Source organism: Onychomys torridus, chromosome 17 (genome assembly GCF_903995425.1).
Source record: "Onychomys torridus chromosome 17, mOncTor1.1, whole genome shotgun sequence".
In the NCBI taxonomy this organism is placed as follows: domain Eukaryota; kingdom Metazoa; phylum Chordata; class Mammalia; order Rodentia; family Cricetidae; genus Onychomys; species Onychomys torridus.
The window spans coordinates 55,408,017-55,433,797 of record NC_050459.1 but is presented as its reverse complement, the minus strand read 5'-3'; the positions used below and the strand labels follow the sequence as shown (position 1 = coordinate 55,433,797).

Here is a 25,781-nt window from a genome sequence, read left to right as displayed (position 1 = left end):
ATGGGATTATGTAACAATAGAAAAAAAGAAAGAAACATATCCCACTTTCTTCATTCCAGCAGTATCTTTAATAGCAATAATTTGTTAATATGTGTGCTTAAATATTGCCTAATATCCTATACTGGTATGCATGCTAACCCTTTCTATTTCTATTTTTTGCAAGGCACCATACAACATGTTCTCTAATTTCAGTATTCATAACAAAAAATGGCATGGTTATAAGATTAAACACAAAATTTTATATTAAATGAAAAAAGGAGAATTCATATTTTCAAAATTGATCTTGGATTAAATAAAATATAGTTAGTGAAAAAGTGGTTGGAATGAATCTTTTTTTTCCTTTCTAAATAAAATTCTGCACCCAGATTGCTAGTTGGAAGATAGAAAAATCTAGAAATGATGCTGTTTAAGAATATTTTTAAAAATCCACATGATACACAATGCAATTTAAGTTGAAAAGTAGGAAGAAAAACTAACTTTTAACTTTCAGAATCCATGATTTTCCATACTTTGCATTGCAAAAACACGTCTAATCACTTCCAGAATAACTTAATAATTAAAAAGATCACCACTCAAATAAGTACTCAATAGTGGTCACTTTGACCTATCATGAGTCATCTTTCTTAGTATCCCAACCATAAGTTTGGAAGATGCCCAATTTAAATTGAAGTTAACATCATGCATTAATTGACAATATCCTTGTGGTTCAGGTCATTAGAAAGTTACTATAAATTTAACTTATAAAATCTGTTCTAAAAGCAACACATATGATCCCAAGCACACATTCATTTTTATGTTGTTTGTAGAACAATTACATAGTATGTCCTTATGAAAATTTTGTTATCATAGTCTTCATAACTTCCTATTTTCAGGCTACAACCCATATGTGTTTTCTTTTTTTCTAAGGCATATAAAAACCAAAAATTAAATAATTCTTATTTAAACATAATGTTCTATGACTTTAGCTTCAATATTTGAAATAATTATACAAAATATATGTGGGGTTTAGAATCATTTTGTTTAGGGATAAGAAGGAAATTCTCAATATGCTATTATTTTGTAAATATTAAAAATGTAGAATTTGTTGACTTTAGCTGTTGCTGATCAAATATATCCATCATGGTCATCCCCATCATCATCATCATCCCCTTCATCTTCATCATCATCTTCAATATCATCCTTATCATTCATAATGTCATCTTCTTCACCTTCATCATCAGTCCATTCATGGAAATCTCCACTTGCAAAATCTCCAGAGATTTCAAAATCAATAGCTACAAAAGCAAGCACCATATTTACTTGACTAATCAATGAGATGAGTTCTGAGTTATAAAAAATAAGAAAGAAAATTGAAAGGTTTAATAAATCTGTATTTGCTATTCATCTTCTCAATGAAGATAAGAGAAAAATTTATACTTGGGAAGAGTATGATATGTTAAAACTCTCACTTGTTAAAATGTTTATGCCCATAGTATTGTGCAATGGAAGATTTCCAGCTTAGTAAATTTGATCTCACCCCAAATTTTGTAGAATTTCATGATATACTAAAAATCTTACATATTACTTAGAATTTTACCTGAAAGTATATGATGAGGTAGAAAAATTATAATAGCAAAATATATACTTTCTAAATTTTAAAATCAAATGGATATATTACCTGATATTAAAAAGCAACTTTATAAATATGATTCAGCTAATGAGCTTACAATAGGAGCCTGTCCTGGACAATTCCAGTATTTGTTCCATTTAATCAAATATTTTTTTCTAGAAAGTAGTAATTTAGAGATGTCATTTAATCTAATCAAAAAGTTGTAAGGATTTTGTGTTAAAACACCAGAAAATTATTAGAAAATAGAAGGGGCAAAGAAATTGGTTTTTCTAAAGAATCTGTAGAAATCGCAACAGCTTGCTCAAATACTGATGCTTAGTTTAGTGAGACCTGTTGTAATGCATCATGCAGAATTGAAAGATGGTAAACTTGTGTTGATAAGTCAGCTGCTTAGTGGGATTGATTTTTCTGTTGTTACCAGAGAAACAGAAAATTAATCCTCATATTACCTTAAAATCAGCTATTAATATTTCTAGAGATAGCAAGTCATATATATTCATTATAACTAATAAATATTAAGCCCTCAAATGATACCTTTTTAGTCTTCATTCTTATAAATCCTATTAATGTATTTAAATGGTTAGAAATTGGTTGATTTTATGTTATACTGAACTTACCATTTATGTGAACAAAAAAGCTGTTTCTTAATTTCCATATTCATATATATTATAGTTTCAGCACTATAGGAAAACTCAGGATTAAAGTTTCCAAAATAAATTCTTGCTGACTTACTGTATTCATCTGCATATAATTTTTATTGGTAGCATAAAAATTAAAATGCTTTAACCATTACTGATATTACAAGTTAATGAAGCTATAAATTATCCAAGCATTTTGGGGGGGGTTTCAAGACAGGGTTTCTCTGTGTAGCTTTGGCCTGTGCTGGAACTCTGTAGCCCAGGCTGGCCTCGAACTCACAGAGATCCAACTGCCTCTGCCTCCCGAGTGCTGGGATCAAAGGTGTGAGCCACATCTACCTTGGCTGCCTCCACCACCACCACCTCCACCACCTCCACCACCACCACCACCACCACCACCCGACGTATGTTCTTTAGTTGTTAACACTATCTAAGGTAGATGTAGAATCCTAGTTGCTGCTTTGATCATGTACATGTAAGGTCCCAACACCAAAATCAAGCTATGAAAATGTTATGGAATAAATAAATGCAAAAGCAGGTAGGGACGATTATTAAGATTACTTGTGAGCTGCCATGTAGGTACTGGAAATCCTAGCACTCGGAGACAAAGCCAGGTGGATCTCTTTGAGTTTGAGGCCATCCTGGGCTACCAAGTGAGTTCCAGGAAAGGCGCAAAGCTACACAGAGAAACCCTGTCTCGAAAAACCAAAACAAAACAAGAGATTACTTGTTATTATTCACTATTTGTTTCTTGTTAAATAATCCTTGTTTATCAGTATAAAAATTGCATAAGACATGTTATCACTGAGTACTTAATTTTCATAATTTTAATTGATAGAAGTGAAAATAAAACCCATTAGATGTGCTTCATGGCCTTGTTTTAAGTGATTCCTTCCCCCTTCACTGTAAACAAATTGCAGACAAACATGAGGAAATGGAGTATGTTTATTTGGGGCTCAATTTTAGAGGGTATGATCCATCATGGCAGAAAAACATGATGACTGGAGGGACAAGAACAGCTGGAGCGATGGGAAGGCAAACCTGGGAGGAGAAATCCATACTGAAGCTGGACTGGGCCCTAACCTGCAATGTCCATTAGACGATACATTCTCCAAGCTCTATAAGTTCCCAAAGAGCATCATAATTTGGGGACCAAATGTTCAATCATCACAGCTTGGTAGGTTTGTGTTCAATCTATTATAGGACTTTGGAGAATACTGTAATAAGAAGGTTGTTTTAAAATAGTGACTTCTCTGTTTAACATAAACACAAACACTGACTTGTTTTCTGGAAAAATGTTTGATAAAAATTGGAAACTGTCAAAATACATATAATGCCAAATTCTTATATAATTTCTATATGGACACATAAAACACATGTTCATAAAATAATTAGAACATCAACTCTATCATTTAATATATAAATGATGTTTTTTATCCCTAAACACAAGGAAACAAGTGATGTGTTAGTATAATTGATCAGACTTCATAGACTTGAAATTGTGTTTTGCTTGGGTTAGCTTCATTGGGTTTGGTTAATGAGGGTCTACTACTCAAATTGTTTCCTCTAGAGGATGGCAGATAACCATTCCACATGGATCTGCAAACAATATGCCCTGTGTTATACAGACTTAGATTAGAAGAAACGACATCTGCTCCATCTGTGAGAGACAGCCTAACTTGATCTAGGAACTGAGATTGAGCTTTTATTCAATCTCTTCAAAATATTTAAATGTGTCTGCTTTGTATATTTTTATTGTTATTATAGAAGTTTACAATATACAAGGAAGAAGCCTCTTTTTCACCCTTAATGTTCATACATATTGTACAAGTTCAATAATCAGAACAGGGTAGGCTTTCATGGAAATGCTTGAACAAGTTTATGAGCCTTTGAGAAATTTAACTGTGTGTTAGGAAATTGTATGAAGTGAGCCATTCTCTTACCGCAATCCGCAACACCATTGATTCTGGATCCTATGACTTCATTTCCATATCTGTCAACACACCAGCACTGCCCAACACTGCCATGGCATTGTGTTGGCTTGTAGTAACCATCTTCATCACAGAGAGGGATGTACTGTCCTGTAAAATAAATGGTCACACACACAAATACAAAAGGAGTTGACTAAGAAGGTCTATTATTTTTAGGTGGTCATTATGTATTAATGTTCTAAAAATCAAAACATGATTGATTTTATGCTTATATTAAATAATTCAGAACATTGATCATGGCATGCAAGCCACTCAACTGTCTTATTACTGATAATTTTTGTTTTGTTGTCCAAATTTTTTATTGATATATTACAAAAAATTATTCCATGTCAAGCTGTTTCTCTCCAATGTAGTGGTACTTTGCTTGTGCCAACTGAAATCCTTCTTTCCTATACTTCATTTTGGGGCTTAAATATGAAAGTATGACTCACAGACAAAGTCTCTCTCTCTCTTTCTGTGTGTGTGTGTGTGTGTGTGTGAACTTCTCTGTGTGTATTGCCATTATTTATACAAAACCATACCCTTTAGACTGAGAGTCTAGCCAACAAATAATGGGAAATTAGCTATTCCTGTTTGTAGAATCTGACACAGTCACACAGTACATGTGTAGTGATGAATATTTAGTTCTTTGTAAGTTTAGTAAAGTTTCTCAATAAATACTTCAATGTTATCTACAACTTCTGGATGATCAGATGTTTTCTTTTCTCCCCTGCTTATTTTTTAATATGAACAGAATCACGGATTTTTGGTTAAGAAATATCTAGTATATAGAGAAAATGTAAATGTCATTTTCTATTACCACCTGTGGGGTGATAATTTTACACCTTAAAAAGCTTCATAAATCTAATAAATACATAATATGTTCAATACAAATATAATTCATTTGAATTATGTAAACTGGCATGGACAAATTTACCAATGTGGAAAATTTGTGAATTTTCTCTACAGACTTAAGGGTATGAAATACAAGAAAAAAATCTTTGTAGTATCTACATAAATAAAATATTATGATGTTGCAATCATTTTTATGCATGGAAACTTAGAAGAGAACACTGGTAAGTACAAAACTTGCACTGCAGACATGGATCTTCATATTGGAACACAGGATGCCTTACCATCAGAGCAGCTGGCCAATTTAGGTATGCATAATGACCTTACCCTAATGAGAAAGAACAGTTAAGGTGTCCAGTGTTCTAATATCTACTTTATTATTCATGAAAGAGTAGTAAGGAAAATCTTCCCATGTGATCACTAAATGTGATTTCTAAAAAATAAGTTCAAATAAGAAAAGTCAACATTCTAATGGATTTCAGTATTACTTGACCTTGATCATCTCTAAAATATTTATTGGAAGTTAAAAGTTTCCTCCACGGTATGATGCAAAACTTTGGATTGCAAAAACATTCTCATGCATCATTATATTATTTCCACTCATTATTTATATACTCACAAGCAGCTGGCCACAGTTTAAAAAGAAAATTGCCCTGCTAGTTTTTATAATCATTGGTTTTTCACCTAAAGCATTTTATGACACACCATTTAATTGGATGATGAGCCCTAAGCTAAGAAATCTCTAACAATAAGAAAAGGTTCTAATTGGAAGTTACTGTATTTTAATTGCATAGATACTGTATAAAATAATGTATATTGATCAGATTCAGAGACAATGTAAACTCCTAAAGTATGCTGTGCTGATTCCTGTGAAAACACAAATATGCACTAATGATGCTAAACTATGAACAGTGGCAGAACTGGTCAAAGCTAAGTTGTATTATAACAATAATAATTTATTAGATTTTACAGATGAGCTATAACAATTTGCAGCATGTAAAGAAAAGGATGGAAAGAGCTGGGTGAAGGACATATAGAAAATATTCTCTGTGTTAGAAATGTTTCCAATTTAAAGTGGCTTCAAATGAAATTTATTAATAATGTGTAATTATACCTATAAACTATAAGGAAATGTAACAGCATTGTAATATATTGATAGCCAATTATTCAAATATTTTAAGAATTTGGCTAAAATATACAACTATCATCTCTCTCTTTTTAACTACCTATTATCTATCTACCATCTACTTATGTATCAAAATTTACTTACTAAAAGCTACAGTAGGAAATTTACTAATGAGAGCCACTAAAAGTCCTGCTCAGATTTCTAAATCAGAGTACTTTTCACTCTATGTATGTAATCACTTGCTTATATTTCACATAGGTGGTCACATATGGTGCCATCAATTCTTAAATATTTAACTGCAGATATAGACATTTGTGCTGATTCTTAAATTTAGTATTGCTTAAATCTCTTTTGTACTGAACAACTTTCAAAATGAACACGATATTAGAGTAATAAAACAGACATTATATCCTTCAAGAGGTGAGATAATAAAAGTAAGTTCAATGAATTTCCAAAAGTTCATAAATTTTGCTGATGAAATTTAATGCAGTCTGTCTTTGTTGGATTAATATTGATTTTTTGTTGCTGTTTCCCTGGGGTTATTTATGTAAGCAATGAAACTTCCAGAAAAATGAGCTGCAACTCACCTAGGAACTTCTTTATCCCTTGTCGCTTCTGAATGTTGCTGAGCTCTGTCTGGCAGGGTGGGTCTGAAATGATATTAAACACAATACTTCAAGAATTTAGTTAAGCAAGCCATGTGCACCTGCGAAGCTATGAAACTCAAGTGGGACTTATCATTTTACATGAAGATGCATGCTATCCATTTGTTGTCATGGTATCACATGTATACATATATATATATATATATATATATATATATATATATATATATATATTTCTTGTGATAAACATGTACACAGAAATAGCTATGTATAAATACATGATAGCATGTAACAATTTATCATGCACTAGCAGTGGTATTTTTTCCTTTTATTTCTTAGAATGATTGAATTTGATGAAGAATGAATATACCCCATATATAGATGATGGAACATACTTTTTACATTTAAAAGGTCTGCAGTCTAGATTCAATTAATTGCTGACCAAAAACCTAACTCATCTCCCTCTCATTTAACATATGTAATAGGATAATATATCATTTTCAGTATGAAATATTCCATGAAAAGGATACTGCTTTTTTCCAGTAACATTGGAAATTTATCCATTTTGTTATTGTATAATGTTACTGCTGTACTTTGGTCTTTCTAGTTGCTTCAGAGGCTTCAAATGTGAAGTTATTGAAAAGAGAATACAATCTAAACTGTCATAAGAGTTAAGAAATAATCTTAGAGTACTCAAGCCAAAGTGTAAGTATATATTTTGTGTGTTGTACTAACAATTGGTGATTTAAATGAGCACATGTATGTGTAGATAATTTGAATAGTCTAAATAGTTACAATACAATACATATTATTGAAATTTAGTCACAAGACCTTAAAATATCAAAATAATTCTTACTCTTGTACACTATGTACTCTCAAGAAGTAGGTAAAATATATGATGTAATTCAAATAATTTTGAAATTGTTTACTATGCCAACTGCAAAATAATTCAATCATTAAAATGCATAGTAGAAAGAAAGAATAAATAATGTGCTTAAGATGTTCAGTACCTGAGAATAAAAATATTACATCTTAGGGGGATAAAAAGTAACTTATTTTTAAATACTATGTAATCACTTTATTGTAGTTTATTTTTAAATTGATGTGATTTAACTTTTCCTTAAAATAAAGACTATAAATCAAGATACACTGGTATGTCAAATAAAAATTTTAGTCTCATTGTCATACTGACATGACATTAGCCAAGCTTCCAAATTTTATTTAAAAAGTAATGTGCTGTAAAGGAGAAATGGACTTCTTTTATTTTCACTAAATAAATGTGGAGATTTATGCTGATATGCATCTGAAATCCCAGCTACTGTTGGATGTGTTTTTAAAAGACATTTATTTTAAACATAATTTTTCAAATTAAATCTTAAACATTTCAATTCAAACATTTTTTCATACAATATTAAATATTCCTTTCCCAATTTTTAGACTGTCATAACCACCATGTACACTCAGACTCAGTGAATTCAGTTTTGTAGACTTGACATGTATGTTGATGTGTATGTATCTTTCAGTGCTCATCAATAAACACAGAAGACATATTGTAACAAACAACAAAACCAACATAGCAAATGTTAAAATACAAAAAAGCATGAACGAATACATTTTAATGATAATATACTTGAATTTACTATCTTAGTGTACTTACTATTTAAAGTATGGTAGCTATTAATGACTAGAATGTCAGTTTATGGAGTGTTTGCTTACGTAGAATGCATATGTAATCAATCCAATGATGTGTATTCACAAGTGTGTGCAATTTAAAATTTAAAAAGTAATTCAATATTGATTTTTGCTGTTTCTTTTTTATTGAAAATTGTTTTTTTAAAGAAAATATAGTCTGATTATTACCCTTCTTCCAGCTCCTCCCAGCTCCTCCCAAGTTCCCCACTGATACAAGTCCTTTTATCTTCAACTGACCTAAAGATGGTTTAAGGCCTCCTCCATCGCTAAACACATGGTTGATTTACTTCTTATCAATGTGTAGACAATTAGTTCCCCCCTAATTTCTGAAATATTACTAAATGTACATTCAGTTAGCAAAGTCATCCTTATCATTTCATATGAAGTATGGTAATAATTGTTACAGTTTAAATATCTTGGTTATTCTTTCATCTTTCGTCAAGCCTATACTAGCTGCTTCATATCAACTTGTGTCCTGTTGATTCAATTAACACCAACATGACAATGATTCCTTAGCTTTCTAAATATTTGTTATAATGTGAGCAGTTTAATGTGCTTTTCCCTGCATGTATTTAATATATAATATGATTTAATTCATTCTGGAAGTATGGTTCTAAATTAAAAGTGTATTTTTATCTCAGTTAGAGTTCGAGGGGATTGAGGGTGGTACCTGGGAGGAGTTGAAGAAAAGAAAGAGAATGTAACATAATTATATTTTAATTAAAATCATATAATTTTTAAAGGGTATACAAAGAATATTGTTGCTCTTCCTTTGGTCTCTCTTCTTGCAGAGTTCTGGAATACTCTCTCACTAGCAAATTTTTAACATTCTAAATTATTTGGGAGAGACTGAAAGGCTAAGTAATTTTGAAAATAAAATGAGTAAAATAACTTCATGGTGAATGCCGTTGTTCATGCAACTCATTTAATAAGATCACAAAATGGAACATTAAAACTCCACAGTATAGTGATAAAAACCCCATTTATTTTACACTGTGGGCAAAGCAGATAGCAAATTAATTTCAATAACTGCTTTTAATATCTATGTTCTCATAATTCTGTGTGCTGCTTGCTGGTTCATAATGGAAAGTATAATGAAATACATTACTATAAAATATTAATTACTATTTCCATCTTATTTAAAATATTTGTATCTTCAGCACAATTATTTTGTTCAATATAGTGCTTATTTGTTCTTTCATTAAACATTCAAATTAGAAAAAGTTACTAAAATGAGTGAAGCATTGGTTAGTGTTAATATTTTCATAATGAGGGAAATATGAAATTTGAAATGCAGGGCAACTAATTCCACCATCTTTGCCTCACTTTTACCTTGCTGTCTCTGGAAGCAGTAGCACCATTCATTGTTAGATATCAAACTATCCTTGTACGTGTCACAAGAATTGAAGAACGCCTTGGTGCACTGTTCATTCTTATCAAGATAGATGCTCCCAAGCTCTGACTGGTCCAATAGCAGGTCGTAGTTTGTGTCAAGTCTATTAAACATCCAGCCAAGTGAATCCTTGCAAATTGGCAAAATACTGGTATCGAATCCTACATGCAAAGAGAACATGATTAGCTCAGTATGCAAGAAACCATCATCAGAAAGCAAAATAAATCAACACTGTGGGCAAGATCAGAGTGGAAATACTAGGGAGTCATAAAAACAATATTTTAACTTCAATTTGAGAAAATTTGCTTCAAAGTACATTAGGCATAAAAATATCTATCTGTAGTTTTGGGTATTAACTAACCACACAACATCTGTCTATAATTAGTCGTTATTCAATGGTATGTGGTATTGCAATTATATGTTACTTATGCTAGTCACTGATTATGCTTCTCTGATACTTACTAGAGCACCATAAATTCAATATATTATTAGACATCAAAATCTGGTGAAATCCATTTTCATATGAAGAAATGAGGAATACTGTTTCCACAAAATCATTACTAACACATACTAAATAATAATTCCCATATATTCTGTGTCTTGGTAAAACTCTGGTGAACATAGCATTGTACACAAAATCGTTAACAAGAGAAGGAATAGCTATGATGCAATATTACTCATTTTCACATCAGCTTCTCTTGTGGTGGTTTTTACAATTACCCACGTGCTATAATGGAAAAGAGCAAGGTACACTGAGGGTAGTGGGTTTCATGAAATGGCAGGACTGGGTTGTATCCAAGCTAGGTGCTATTACACAAGGATCAATCACTAACCTCACTGAAGCAGTAAGTCCTACATTTCATCAAAAGCCACCAGTCATTTGAACCATTGAGATATTACCCCCAAATTATATAAAAAATATACAATTCCTTCAACTCGAGATAGGATGTGAACCCTTGCTTATATGAGATAGGAAATACCATACAAGTTAATAAGAATAATCCAATTAAAGTTCTTCATGAGTTGCGAAAGCCTGAGGAGGGCTACCACAAGAATAGGTAACTTTGGAAGCCACATAAAGATGTTCATTCCCCTTATTGATGTCTTTCCACAGGTCTCAGGCAAAAATCTGAAGGAATGCAAGGCAGAAACATAGAAAAAGTAAACTAAGAACCAAATGTGGCTATGGAAAAAAGATGAAAGTACATTTACCAGCATTTTTATCTCCTATAGAATTCCTTAATTTCTTAGAAAGAGATGAATATCATGCCACTCTCCTTCACCCAGAGAATAGGTTAAAAACTGAAATGATTCTATCATTAAGAAAAACTTAGGAGAATATCTTGAATGCTGAGTGATAGAGGGTTCAGACACTGAGGAGGGTCAGGGTCTCCAGAGAAAATGAGGGAAGAAGGAGACAGCAAAGACTGCAAAAAAGGTATGGGCTATCACCACACATCCTGATACAGAAGTAATTAAGTTAACAAAGTTAAAAGGAAGGATATGAGATAGAAGAGATGGCTTGGGGAACAGTGGAAAGATCTCTATAACTAATGAAACTTATCCAATCCTAGAAGAACCTTACAGAACACAATACTTGACAAATACCAAGCAAATAAATCACAAATAAAATCTTGACACATTATAGCTATATATAAATAAATGACAACGAGCAATTTTTAAAAGCAGCTAGAAGCAAAATCCATGTTCCTGGTAAGCAGCTGTTCTCAGCCTGTGGATTGTTACTCCCACTGGAGTCAAATATCAGATATCTACATTACAATTCACAATATTAAACTACCACAAACAGTTATGGTTTTGAGTTACTTTGTTTACACTTGATTTATATATTTCCCTTGGTTTTAGCCATTAATTCTTAAATATTTCAAGACACCTATTAGTCAAAGATTTGATTTTTTTTTCCTGCAGTGGTAATTTGCCATCATCATTTTGCCATTATGACTGGGGTAAGACGTAAAATTGTAAAGTTGTTTTAGATTTTCATTCTCCCAATTGCTAGGGATGATGAACAATTTGGGGGGATATTTGTTAGGCATTTACTTCAAACTAGGTTCAGATTCTTAGTTAAAATTATCCTGAAGACAGTAAACTGTTTTAGTTAGGAAGAAAAGTATCCTTTTGGTTAAAAATAATATAATTGACAAAGTTTCATTACTCAGTAACCAGAAATCTATTATGATTATGAATCTTCCTATGGACTCCCAACTTACTGGGCATAATGCTAGTTCCCACTGTTTGGTATGCAGTATTCCTAAGGATCAGAATGTGCCCACAGTTTACTGTGTGGCCAGGCCAATGGAGTCATTTCCAAAGGAATAAAGTAATGTAAGAGTTGTATTGCATTAAGTAACTTGTATATATATTTATTTTATAATTATACATTAAAATACATAGGATAATAGAATTTCAAACTACTAAATGTTATTTGATCAAAATTATAGCATCACTACTTTAGGACAATACCTTAGTAGTGCTATGGTACATAGTTAAATTTCATTATAGAGAAAGTTACATCTTCTTAATAAAAGAAGAGAATGCCAGATGTTTCAATAGTTAGAAACAACAAAATAAGAAATGATCTGTTTTTTTTTTTATTTTATTACTTGAAATGGGGAAAGAAAATTTATCTCTTAACTTTCAATCTCTGTTTTCAATAGATGCATTTCCCTATTATACCTAGAAGGCTCCTATTTCATTAAAATGGGCCATTATTTTTAAGCCATTTGATTCCAAATTCAATCTTCCTCTCAATGTGATGACAGCATGACACAAAGTGAATAGTATCTTGGTAAGAAATTAGAATGCCTTCATATACCCTGGGGGCTGAAGTAATTCTATCATTTTCTCTTACTGTGAAGAACATTTGGCGTGTGAGAAGTGATGGAAGACATCATCTGATTCTGAGAGTAACGTTCTTTATGTGAGGATTTTGCATATGATGCTCATCTCTACCATGCTTTTCAAGTTGATAAAAGGGAAATTAATGCCAATCTACTTTCCTAGTACAAAACAAACTCTATTACAACCTATTAAAAGGATTCCCAGCATAATTTTTCTGCTATTAGTTTTTTTTTTAATTTAAAGAATAAAAGAAAATCTTGGCATATCAGTTAAACTCACAAGTTACAAAGGCCTCAAACTAACATTATCCTTGAAACCATAACACAACAAAAAGAAAGGAACTCTACTTCCTTCGACTGCCATCATAAAGTCCATGTGTTTTTATTATCCAAATTTCTCTTCTATTGATATTATTTTTAGTGATTGTATTAATTATATTCAAATATTTATATATTCATGAAGCCTTTCTTATATATGAAAATTATAACAAAGATTTTTAAAACTTTATCAATGTGTTCAATTTCTTTAAAAAGTCATGATATTATTGACATTTTGTTGATTAAAACCAATATACTGTGAAATATATATAATAGTAAAGACTCAGAGAAAGTGTTCCTTTTCTACATTGTCTTATAATCCTTATGTCAGGTCTGTGATAAGACTTGGCCATCAAAACATTAGGTTAGTGTTGTCCTAATTCAAGAACTTACTATTATCACCTGTTTCAAAGTTATATGGTACAAGTAAGATGTGTAACTCATGTAAGACATTCAACAATGTTGATTGATAATGAGTCAGTCAGACAAGCAACTTTTCTATTCTTCTTGCAACCGTATTTCATATTCAGGCTGTCATCACATTTACAGGGAATCAAACATCTTCACACTGAAGGCTCAGTACATGACTTCTGTCCAGTTTCTGACAGAGCTGTGACCATCTGCTAGTGGATACCCTTGATTGTGTTAGTTACTTTTCTTGTTGCTGTGTCAAAACATCTGCCAACCACAACACAAGGGAGAAAGCATGTAGCTTGTAGATTGAGGGTACGATCCATCAGAGCAGGGGAGACACAGTGCCAAAGAGCACTTATAACTCTCAGGGCAGGAGGAGGAATTGTTCATATTGTGGCCACAATCAGGAATGAGAAAGAGACACTCAGCTCCCTTATCTTTCTTTTCTTTATTTGGTTCAGTGTACTAGTTAGTGGGACAGTGTTATCCACATCTAGGCTGTGAATTCCTTTCTTAAGTTAAATATCTCTGGAAATGCCCACCGAGGGGTGTGTCTCACAGGTGGCTTTACATGCAAGCTAAATTATAATAAAGATTAACTACAAGTCCATCCTGTGTCACCTTCACAGGCAAACTGATCACTTTTAGAAGGATAAAATTTCTCCATTTTCCACCAAATGACTCCTGGTGTAAAATGTGGCTAGCCTGTTCAAAATCCCACATATTGATATCAGTCTCAAGACTGTTCAAAAATTCTCAGCTGAAGTCACTCCCTTGACTCAAGGCTAACTCTTCACTAGGAGTTTACATATGGTTGCTTCTAGCATCCAATGGGTCAGGACTGGTAGGAGCAGGAGCTTAGCCAAGAAAGACTAGATGGAAGCAGCACTAAAAGCCGGCAGGGAAAATGCCCAACCCTGCAGCTGCATATCTGCATCGAGAATCGTGATGGCTTCACCTGGGCTCCAGTTCTGCCACATGTAACACATTTAGCTCGCTCTCGTCTGGCTCTCTCACCATTCCTACTGTTTTCTTGGACCTGGGGAATTCCAGCATCCTGGTAGCTTCCATGAGGCATAGTTGTCATCTTCATAGAAAGGCCTCTCAGGGCCTCCTTCAAGGGACTATTACCTTGTAACTCAACTCCGGGATTCACCTTTCTGGAGCATCCAGAACTCTTACATTGTATACCTGCACTGTCGGCCACATGTGGATAATGTATCCAAGTTCACCTAATAGCTCAATGCCCAGTCTGGTTTCCTGCTATCACAATTATAGTGGTCTGAGCAACTTGGAAACTGGTTTTCTAAAAGCATTAACATGTATGGTCATTTTTGAAGAGAAAACATGTTCAGCAACTTTTTCAATTCAGGCTCTCTTCTTTAAAATGAGTAGGCATTCCCAGCAGTTGGAGGCTTTGATGGACTTTACCCTAGATTACCTTTCTCATTGAGCCACTAAGAAACACCAGGTTTATTTTCAATGGTACTGATCTTTTTATCAAGTACAACTAATTCTTCTGACCTCAACTGGTCTGTGATTTTAAACTTACTAGTGCTCTTTTCCAAATCAGATTGTACATTTTCAACATACATCTGACCTCTTTCTTCATGGATCTGAGTGTGGTGGGCAATAAGCCATCTTGGCATTGCCTCCATGGAAAGGCAGAGTCCACTATTTTTTAACTAATCCCCATTCAAAATTTCAACACATGGCTATAACATACCCAAATGCTTCAGCAGAAGGCAACTTTAATAGTGTCTAGCTGAGACAAATACATGCCTCAAAGGAAAATGAGAAATAATAAAACAAATACTGTTTTGTAGTTATTCTTCTTTGTTTAGTCAGTAAGCCATGCATTTCAGCACTTTCTTGCATATTTGCTTCATAATTTATGTTAAGATACTTAATATTAACTTAATATATACCTACATTGGAAGTTACAGCTCCCAGAAATGACTAGAGACTTTTATTGGAAAGAATAGAATGAATTTCTTCAGTTTATAATTTTAATTCCTACCCAGTGATATCTACTTGTATTCACCAAACAGTAACACAAAAAATAATTTTATGGAACTATATTTGAAGCAACAGCTTAAACAAAACTTAAAGGTAAGGTGGCATTTTTCTTTTCTACACTGTGTACCATGTAACATTTCTATATTACAGTTGGTTATTTGATATGGAAAGTGTCCTGTTTCTCACAAATGTGACAAATGTAGCAAGTTTCTCTGCCATGGTCAGCTTCAAGCCATAATCATTATTTCCACAGACAAATGGATATTGGAATCTATCAATATATAAAGATCTCCCTGCTGTGATAGCAAAATGCTTTTTCACATATGTTTAAGTTATGTTAGGGGGTTTTATATACGACCATGATATTAGCAAATTAGATAAAATCTCTTAAGGAAAGCTTTACTGTAAATAACTACACATAAATTTATACTATATAAAGTACATCTATAAATTACATCTTTCAAATTAAAAAAAATTAAAACAAAATTTTACTTTCAATTTTTCATATTAACAATAATCCAAAGATTTTAAAATTACAGTTTCTATAATTTAAATCAATACTGGCAGAAAAGACTAGTTTAATATCATTTAATTAAAAACAACTATAGAATTAGAATGAATAACATACATTATCAAGTATATGTTGTGGCTGATTTGGAATTTATTTTTTAAAGAATATTTAAAAGTATTGATCAAATTCATCAAAATTAAATTTGCTAGATGTTTATAATTATACAATTGTTATCCAAATGAATAAAATTTATTCCAAAGTAGCTACATTTATTACACTAACAGCAAATAATTTCTAAGATCCTTATTAAGTTTAAATCACATTCTTAATGCTAGCTAGCCAACTATCAGCTATTTTTTAATGGACAAAATACAAAATCATGCATTTAAATGTACATATTTTATGTTTCTTTTATGGCTTGGAGAATGCATACTTGGCTCTGTGAATAAATATGCTTATTTCACCACATTAAAAAGACATACTATAAAGAAGCATATGGCTATAAAAAGTAAAAGAAATGTATATTCACAAAATCTACTGAAATTGTTGATGCCTAATATAACTGTCTGCATCGTATGTCTCTCTAAAAATAAGAGAAATACTGAAGTTAAAACATTATTATGCAAGGCTGACTCTTCTAGGAAAATAACTATATAGAAGATATATGACATTATTTTGTTAAAGAAATAATTTATGCTAAAATAAAATGACATATTTCTCCAAAATATGTGAGACAAAAATTAAAATGCATGAAGTGTTAGAAAAGACTTCTAAAACCTTCTTCTTGGTCAATGATGGTTTTTATTTAAGGATTCATATGTAATATAAACAATAATACAAAATAAAATGTTGTCATGCTATAAAACTAAAATTAATTTTTCCATCTATTGAAATGATAAATTTTTTTGAGTTTTTTTCTCCTGTACAAAATATATTGTAAATTCAGTTTTTCTTGTTTTCTGTGTATAATGCATAGAAGACCATAATAATGTTCCAGAATATTCTTCTAGACTTTATGTTAATGTAATAGTTAATTATTAAAAGATCATAATACCTGAATTCTGCTCATTGTCATATGAAAATATCTAGATCAAGCCAAACTGAGCACTTTAAATTTTTAACAGCATTTAATTTACTATAGTGTCACTGAGAGAGCAGCTATGCAATGTTTAAATAGATAAATATTATGAAAGAAAATAAAAACTAAAAGAAGATTGGGTAGAACTTGGAGCCTGTGCCTCTTGCCTTTTTCCCAGCACTTTCTAAAGAGAAAACAGGAGATACAGTTCAAAAACCAAGATCAAAAACCAGGAAACAGAAACCCAGTGTTTCAGAATTGGTTAAAAAATAAGGCTAGGACACTGGGAAGGACTCATTTAGGGGAATGTCAAGATTCAGAGTGAAGAAGAAATCTGACTCCTCTTTTGGTCTTTGTTTTGCCAGGAGAACATTGGCAAATACATTTTTTATTGACTTCTTAGTAATCCTGTGCAATCCCGTTTTTTTTGTTTGTTTGTTTGTTTTTTGTTTTTTCCTTTCTTTTGCAGAGATACTCAACTGTAGAAGAACTTCCTGTAATTCCATTACCATATTCACAGTCTCAGGACATTTCTTGAATGAAAATAGTACTTAGGAAGCTGGATAACACCAGACATTGTGCTGAGAGCTCTCTGTTAGTAAACCTCTAGATTTAGAGGAGAGACTGGTCTGAACTCAAATTCAAAGACCATCTTTGAAAATGTGGTCTATTAGCCTTCACCCCTAACTGGAGGAAGCAGATGCAGAGATCCACAGCTAAGCACCAGGTCCAGCTCCAGGAGTTGAGTCTAAGACAAGGAAGGGGGATTCTATGTGCAAGGGGAATTAAGATCATGCTCGGGAAATCTACAGAGACAATTGAACCTAGCTAGTGGGAACTCATGACCTTTAGATCAGCAGCTGTGGAGCCTGCATGGGACTAGACTAGGCCTTCTGCATAAGTGAGACAGTTGAATAGCTTATTCTGTTTAAGGGTCCCCTGTCAGTAGGACCAGGATCTATCCCTGGTGCATGAATTGGCTCTTTGGGAGGCCAACACCTATGGTGGGACATGCAGGGGGAGGGACTTGGACCTGCCTCAACTGAATATACCAGGCTTTGCTGACTCCCCATGGGAGGCCTCACTTTTGGGTGGATTGCCTGTGGGGAAAGTGCGGGAGTGGGAGGGTTCAGGGTGTGGAGGGTGTGGCCTGTGGAGAATGAGGGGTGTGGAGGGTAGGAGTGGGAGGAAGGATGAGAGGGAGATCTGTGGTTGGTATGTAAAATGAATAAAAAGATTTATTAATAAAAAGAAAATGTTCTATTCAAGAATATATACTCAGGAGATCATTGTGGATATGAATATTTTGAAAAAATCAATATAAAAGGGTCTGGAAGGACCTTCCCCAATTCAGAAGTTTTATTCAGGATGGAGAATTAGAGGAACTTAGTTGTTATTACTATGAAGTAAATTCAGACTGAAAGACAACAGAAAACAACTAACACTGTCCAACTCTCCTAAAGTTTTGGTAAATATTATAATCTGTTTCTGAAAATTGTAAGAAAAAAATGTATTTCCATAGTTGATTTTAATTTTTCACATGTATTAAATCATCTTCAAAATTAAGATTCATAAATATTTAAGGTTGTTGTAGAAAATAGCTCAATTAGAGGACAGTTAAGAAAGATATTTTAGAAAAATATGAATATTACAGAAAACTGCGTGATGTTACTGTCATCTGGACGGAAACTGCATATTGATGGTTTCAAAGAGACATGGAGCTCTTGTTCACCATGGTAAACAGTGAGGGTCACATGCAGGAAAATTCTTTGCCAGCTAAGACACAGAACTCATATTGTTACTTCTTCCTTTTTTTTTTTTTACAGCCTCTTAGGAAAAAATAAGTTTTCTGATCTTTTAAATATTCAGCCATGTTTCAATATCATTTCTGAATACATTAAATAAAAACACACTTCATATAAGTGAAATATTAAATTGTTCATAGCAATACCTCATTTCTCTTATCAATTTCACACCTGATTTTTTTTCCAGTGTAAGAGCCAAAGTTATGTTTTAAGTTTTAATTATTGTGCCTAAGAGATTCATGAAACCAAAATGCCTCTAACCTATAAGCCCCTTGCCCAAGGACATATATTTCCTGAAATACTGGAGACTATTGTTTATTGAAGATAAGAAGACACTTGTTGTCAGTTTCCTAAACAGATTTGTTTGACCCAACTGTACTGTATGTGCTTGATCACATGTAGGAGGGAGGTACACAAGTAGCATGTGTGTCAGGATGTATGCTTGTCCCTGAAAGGATATGTAGGCAGGAAGTACGTCAGGATATATGCTTGCCACTGATTTGACCTTATGGGTTTGCTTTTATAAGGCTCTGCAAAATGTGATGCATCGTCCTCTTCTGGGAACCATGGAATGGACAAGGCCAGAGTCCATCATCCTAGCCAGTATTTAATTAAAGCTTCCTCCAATTTGGCTCAAAAATTATGGCAGTGGTCTTGTTTTCGACCTGTGGGACTAAAATCTGGTGTAGCAGCTAAAAGTTGTACTAGCCAAATATTCTGTGTGAAACTGACTTTTAAAGAATTTATGTATCCACTTCACACAGGACAAAATTAAACATGTCATCAGCATACAGATGCATCTACATATGATCTCTAAATAGTAACCAAAAGCCTTTTGTTTTATATCCTCTTACACATAGAGCTTTTTTATATTCCTCTCTTGTATTTCTTCTTCCTTTCCTAATTTTTAAAGCATCTTGCTGTGGAGCTCATGGGGCCTTAAACTCATACACCTGCCCCAGTCTCCAAAATGCTGATGTTTCAGCCACGTACCACCATGGCTAGTACGAGTTCTAACTGGAACGCCAATGCGCTGAAGACACAATCCTCAGTCCTAAGTCAAAGTTGACTTTATTTTCTTACGAACTACTGCAGAAGTCCTTTGAAACAATGTGCTGGATTTTGTTCATAGTGCAGGTAAATGATAAATGTTGACAGGCATGTTTATTCTGAGAGGTTCACTAGATGTAGGTCACCATCTTCAAGATAACAGCTTTATCCAATTTAAAAACTCTTACTGCTTCTCTCAGGCCTCAGCAGTGATTTTGTCTTCTTATTTTGGCTCCCACTCTCATGAAGGGCCTTGAACCAGTCTCGAAGTCTGTTTGCCACCTCTCTGAATTCCAGGTCACTGCAGGCTAAAGACAGAGAAATAATGTAGGTGTTTAATAATAATAAACATCTAGTGGGATACCCAATAGTTTTCTGCTGTAAAATTCCAATTTCCAGTTCCCCTCGTGGACCACCGAAGTGGTTTCTGCCCCTATGAGGGCATGTATCCTGCTGCAAGCCACAGGAAAATATAATAGAACCCAGCTCCTATCACAAAAGCTACTACTTGGAAAAGTCAAGTACTTTTCTGAAGGTCAAGCAATGGCTTAAGAAGTCTTGGTGATATTTTGGCATTATATATATATATATATATATATATATATATATATATATATATATATATATATATATAAAAGCTGGTTCCTAAAATGATTTTCTCGTGTGCTTCCAAGAACTCCTAACAGTATATTTATCTAAAATACCTATCAAGCATCCAAGGCTAAACGACCTCCTGAACTAAGGTAACACCCTTATGGAAAAAACACCTGTCTCCTAGCTTTATTTCTTGTGCAATATAAGGTGAGACTCTCCTTATATACTCTTACTAACATTATAGACTCCTAATTTGTTACCTAACAACTTCTAGGAATGTAGTTTGAGCACACAAATTCCCTTTTTCTGATATACTAACCAATCATTAGCTCTCAGTTGACCTCCTCTGACTCCCGTTTGGGTTGTAAAAGAAAGCCTGACAGCAATTGCCTGAGGAAAATTCTTACCTGTCTTTATGACCCTGGAGGAATTCAAGCCTGGTGACCTGGCTGGAGGGGGAGGATTGCTATTGCTTGGGTTTATAACTGAATACCCTAGAACTTGGGGAGGAGAATTGAGAGGTATAAGGAGACTTAGAGGAGGATTTAAGGGAGAATTTGAGGACAAGATGGAGATGAGGAAATAGAATGGAAGAACTAGATGGGTAAGAACTTGAGAGGAACAAACTGAGATGGGGAAGAACTAGACTGAAGGGCTGGAAGAGAGTACTAGAGGAACAAGATGGAAGATGAGGAAGAGTCAGATGGGGAAGAAAAGATGAGAAAGAAGGAGATGATAGAGGAGCTGAGATGGGAAAGAACCAGATAGATGAGAGCCTAGATAGGGCAGAACTAAGATGAGAGGATTAAGATAGAACTTAGAGAGGACAGCAGATAAATGTAGAGGGAAATCAGGCAAGAAAGGAGCTAGACACAAGAGCCCTATAGAAGCTGTGTAGAGAGAGACCTGACACAGAATAATAAAGTGTATGGACTAAGGAGTTTCGTGTACATAGATTCATTTCATACCATCAAAGATTAAATTTTCAGCTGGTTGTAGATTCTTCCCAGGCCCTGTGAGGGGACTATCGAGGACCTGGACCCCATAGCCCCTGTTAGTATCCCATCTGTCTCTATAGGCATTCTGGTCATCCACACACAAGGGTGACAAAATGCTCCCTCACTGTGAAGAAACACTGTCCCACTTAAAGTCAGACTGGTTTCCCTTTCTTTTCACCTTCTGTCTCTCTACCTCTACTTTGTAATTAATATAACATACAGCACTGAAACCCTGGGAAAGTTCTGGAGCCTTCGCCCCTAGCAGGCAGCTCTAAAACTTCACTTGAGGTCCCCATGACCCTGTATAGTAACTAGTTCCTTTCAGGAAGACTTTCCTTTACACTCTCTGTCTCTAGCTTTTTCTTTCACCTGACTCTCTTGCCCTGACAGTCTGCAGTCACACACAGACAACAGAGCAAAATGCTGGGACAAGGCAACCCATTGGGCCTGATTCAGAGGTGCCCCAGTTAGATCTGGGAGCTCACTGGAGCTTTCTTCTGAAAGGCCCATTCAGGAGAAGGACTTGGAGACTTTCCATTGGCACTGACACTACTCATTCAGCTGAAAGCTCTGAGAATCTTCCACTGTCCTTGCAGTTCCTTATCTCTGGAACTGTCCATTAGATTGGGGACACTCCTTTATTAACTGGTGTGTTCAGTCATTTCAAGACACAGGAGATGCTCTCCACAGCTGGTCAGAGATTCTGATAGCTTTACTCCAAAACTCTCAGAACTTTCCACTGACCTGACATTCTTAGGTTCGGCGTTCACCGGAGGACCATAATTGCAATGGCCACTGCTGGCACAAATTTGCAACTTAAATCAGTGGTTTTCAACTTTCTTAATTCCGCAACCCTTAAATGCAGATCCTCATGTTGTAGTGACCCCCAACTATAAATCTTGTTGCTACTTCATAACTGTAATTTTGCTCCTGTTAAGAATTGTAATGAAAACACCTTATATGTGGGATGTCTGATAGGCCACCCCTATGAAAAGGGCATTTGATTTTCAAAAGGGTGGTGACCCACAGGGTGAGAACCGCTCATCTAAACAAGTTTAAATAACTCCATATGATGACATGGCAGCATGGTCTGAAGCCCCCTCCCCCACAAAACTCATAGTTCATTTAAATCTATCTCAAGGCTGTGGCATATAATCATGCTCAGAACCAGAACACATTATTTCAGCTGGGCCTCCAAATTTGTATCCTTACAATTACTCCTGAGAGAGATACCACAGGACTCTTTTACCTCACGCCTCTTTTGTCTTAAGCTTTGGCCTAATTGTGGGTCTGCCTCTCCAAACCTGGAAAATCCTTGCTTGCTTCTTTAACAGTCATTGGTAAGAGCTTTTCAGGCTGTCTGTGCCCATATGAAGTCACACACAAACTGGTTATGAATATGCAGATCACTGGGTTCAGTCTTCCACAGATACGAATGATTTGGGAGTGGATAAGACTCACGCTGTTCTACTCTTCTAAGGAGTAGTTGTAATGTGGCCGGGTGCTCCAAACCAAGCAAGTTTGTTTAAAAAGTTTCCTCCAACTCCTCTGTCCTGGGTCAAGGTAGCTACCTGACCCTGTGACAGAGAGAAAGAGAACAAAATATAACAGCCCAAGAAAAAACACTATGTGCTTAAAAACAGCGAAAAAGCAAACTATTCCCAAAAGGGGATAACTGCTGCTTATCTCATATCCCTTTCTTGGTTTAGTTTAACTCTCTAAGTACCCCATCCCTTTTCCTTGGTTTTGTGACATAGTGTGATCACAAAAGTTTAACTCTCTAAATACTCCCCGCTCTAGTATTTCTAAAAACAAATTATCTCGAATCTGTAAGCGTGGTTTTTAAAAGACTCTACCAGGATCTGTAGGAGTTGTTTAAATGGCTGTGAAAGTCCAAGCAGAAAAAGTTAGCTTAAAAATCCGTAGCAATGCAGGGTTAATAGTTAAAAGTATTTGTACAGATTATATAAAAACTGTAATGTTTTTGCTATTTTTGTTAGGCTTTAGCTATTTGGTAAAACTAAGCCATATAAAAACTGTAATATTTTGCTCTTTGTCAAACTTGAGATATTTGAAGAAACCGAGTCAAATAAAAAGCTGGAATTTTGTAAAAGTACACTAAAATGTCCAGTCTCTTTGTGGGATAATGCTTTTGTACACTGGTTTAATAAAATGCTGATTGGCCAGTAGCCAGGTAGGAAGTGTAGGCAGGATAAGCAGACAAGGAGAATTCTAGGAAGCAGAAGGCTGAGTCAGAAGATCCCATCCTGCCATCCAGGGAACAGCATGTAATGGCACATAGGTAAAGCCATGGAAAATGTGGTGACATACAGATTAACAGAAGTGGACTGAGTTAAAGAGCTAGTCAGTAGTAAGCCTGAGTTAATGGCCAAGTAGTTTTTGTTTGTTTGTTTGTTTGTTTATAACATTTTTTTTTTTTGAGCTGAGGACTGAACCCAGGGCCTTGTGCTTGCTAGGCAAGCGCTTTACCACTGAGCTAAATCCCAAACCCAATGGCCAAGTAGTTTTAATTAATATAAACCTCTGTGTGTTTACTTGGGTCTGAGTGGCTGCAGACTGGGAGGGACACAGAAAACTTCCAGTTACAACTCTATTTATAGTTTAAACTTTCTTTTTTTACAAAAGGATCTTTAGTTCAAGAATTATAATTTTTAAGCCTCAAACTTAAAAGGGATAAAATTATAAAATTCTAATTTTATAAACTAGTTACAACTAATTATAAACTCTTAAACATCATTAATATATACAAGTTAATGATTAGTCATGCTAAGTACAATGAGATTTACAGAGACAAGCTTGAGGGAAGGATAGACCCTTATTTATCTCACATCATACAGTCTTCTGCTATCTCCCATCAGATAGTATTTTGCATGGTTTCAACATTAAGCCTAAAGCAAGTAAAGCAAAACTAGTTTAAAGTAAACTTAAAGTATAATCAATGTAAAATAATATTCCAAATCAGGCATATTTTTAAAAGTGGTTATAAAAGATTGATTGCTTTGGTACAATGGATTAACTTTATAATGTACTTTATAATGTAGAAAACCCCCAGTCTTAAGTAGTTCCCTTGGATGGAGCACCATCCCACTGAGTAAGTTGCATGCCAGCCTCATTGTAGGATGTGGAGGCATGAAAGATAAGACCTACCAGAAATCTGATGCTTCTACTTCTGGCTGCATGAGCCCCACTGGCCATATAGGACAAACCAGGGGGGAAAAAACCCTCCTCCTTACATAAAGCTGAAGTATTCATGTCTCACATGACAGAGAATAGATTTTCATGCAACATGGAGGATCTTAGAGACTCTATCAAGATCCTGAATGAATCAAAAAGCAGAGAGGCAGATAGCAATTACTCTGTCCTCCATGTTTCTTGAACCAATATATAAAAATACTGTTAACAGGGAAATCATGTAACAGGGCCTATCACCCAACTAGTATGGGACCTGCCATGCTATGCCATTTTGTCATGCCCTTTACCCTGGCATACATTTCTTTGTTTTAGGAAAAGCTAATTTCAGGGTCCAGACCCCACTCACCCATGTTCCCTGATTAAAAGTTGATGACAGGTTCATCAGGAGGAGATGACTTAGGTGAAGGAGATTCTCTCCAACCTGTGCTCACCTGTGGTGCTTTGACAATACAATCTGGTCTCTACCCAGATATGGAGCTCCAGGGCCAGGCCAGGGCCAGTGGCTGTGCTCTTAGGTTGAATCCTAGAACAAGTACATGAGCTTTGGCAGTGATGCTTGTTAATGTTTTCTAAGAAATTACAAGAGCCCAAAGCTCATTTAATTTGGTTATCTTGCTTTACAAATTATGCCTCTGAACAAACAATCTATTTTTAAAGTAAATGATGTTAAGAAACATGCTTACTGCTGTCAGGATGTGGTGACCTGGAGATTTATCCAAACAAAAGAAGTAAAAAGTTGGCTTATGCCTTCTTTGTTAATTCAGTTCATGTTACACTTAAGTTATTTGTGAAGAGTTGACCAGACTGCTTCCTTTCATCTTTCATCTGTTGGTTGGACATAAGGAATAAAAATGTAGAAATTTTTAAAAGGGTCTCTTCCTGGGGTTAATTTTAGAAAACTTTGTAAAATGAATCATTTATTCCTGCATGACAGTCCCTGAGTGGGCTAGTAATTTACAATGTTCTAGATTATTGAGGAGAAAGCACGATAGTTACTGTCTTTGAGATTTTTTTTAAATTGGAAATTAAAAATCA

At 34.4% G+C, this 25,781-nt stretch overlaps 1 protein-coding gene across 5 annotated transcripts in view; it reads right to left on the bottom strand.

Moving 5' to 3' along the window:
• Positions 1–298: 298 nt before the first annotated feature.
• The window catches only part of Spock3 (SPARC (osteonectin), cwcv and kazal like domains proteoglycan 3), a 362,205-nt gene continuing 336,722 nt past the window's right edge, over positions 299–25,781 (bottom strand). For all 5 annotated transcript variants that reach the window (XM_036166383.1, XM_036166382.1, XM_036166384.1 and 2 more), the window contains 5 exons: positions 20,130–20,249; positions 9,825–10,046; positions 6,783–6,845; positions 4,191–4,328; positions 299–1,274 (listed from right to left, as the gene is read on the bottom strand). In XM_036166383.1, the coding sequence (XP_036022276.1) occupies positions 1,105–1,274; positions 4,191–4,328; positions 6,783–6,845; positions 9,825–10,046; positions 20,130–20,249 (713 nt within the window). In that variant the 3' untranslated portion in view covers positions 299–1,104. The remainder of the gene's footprint in view (positions 1,275–4,190; positions 4,329–6,782; positions 6,846–9,824; positions 10,047–20,129; positions 20,250–25,781) is intronic.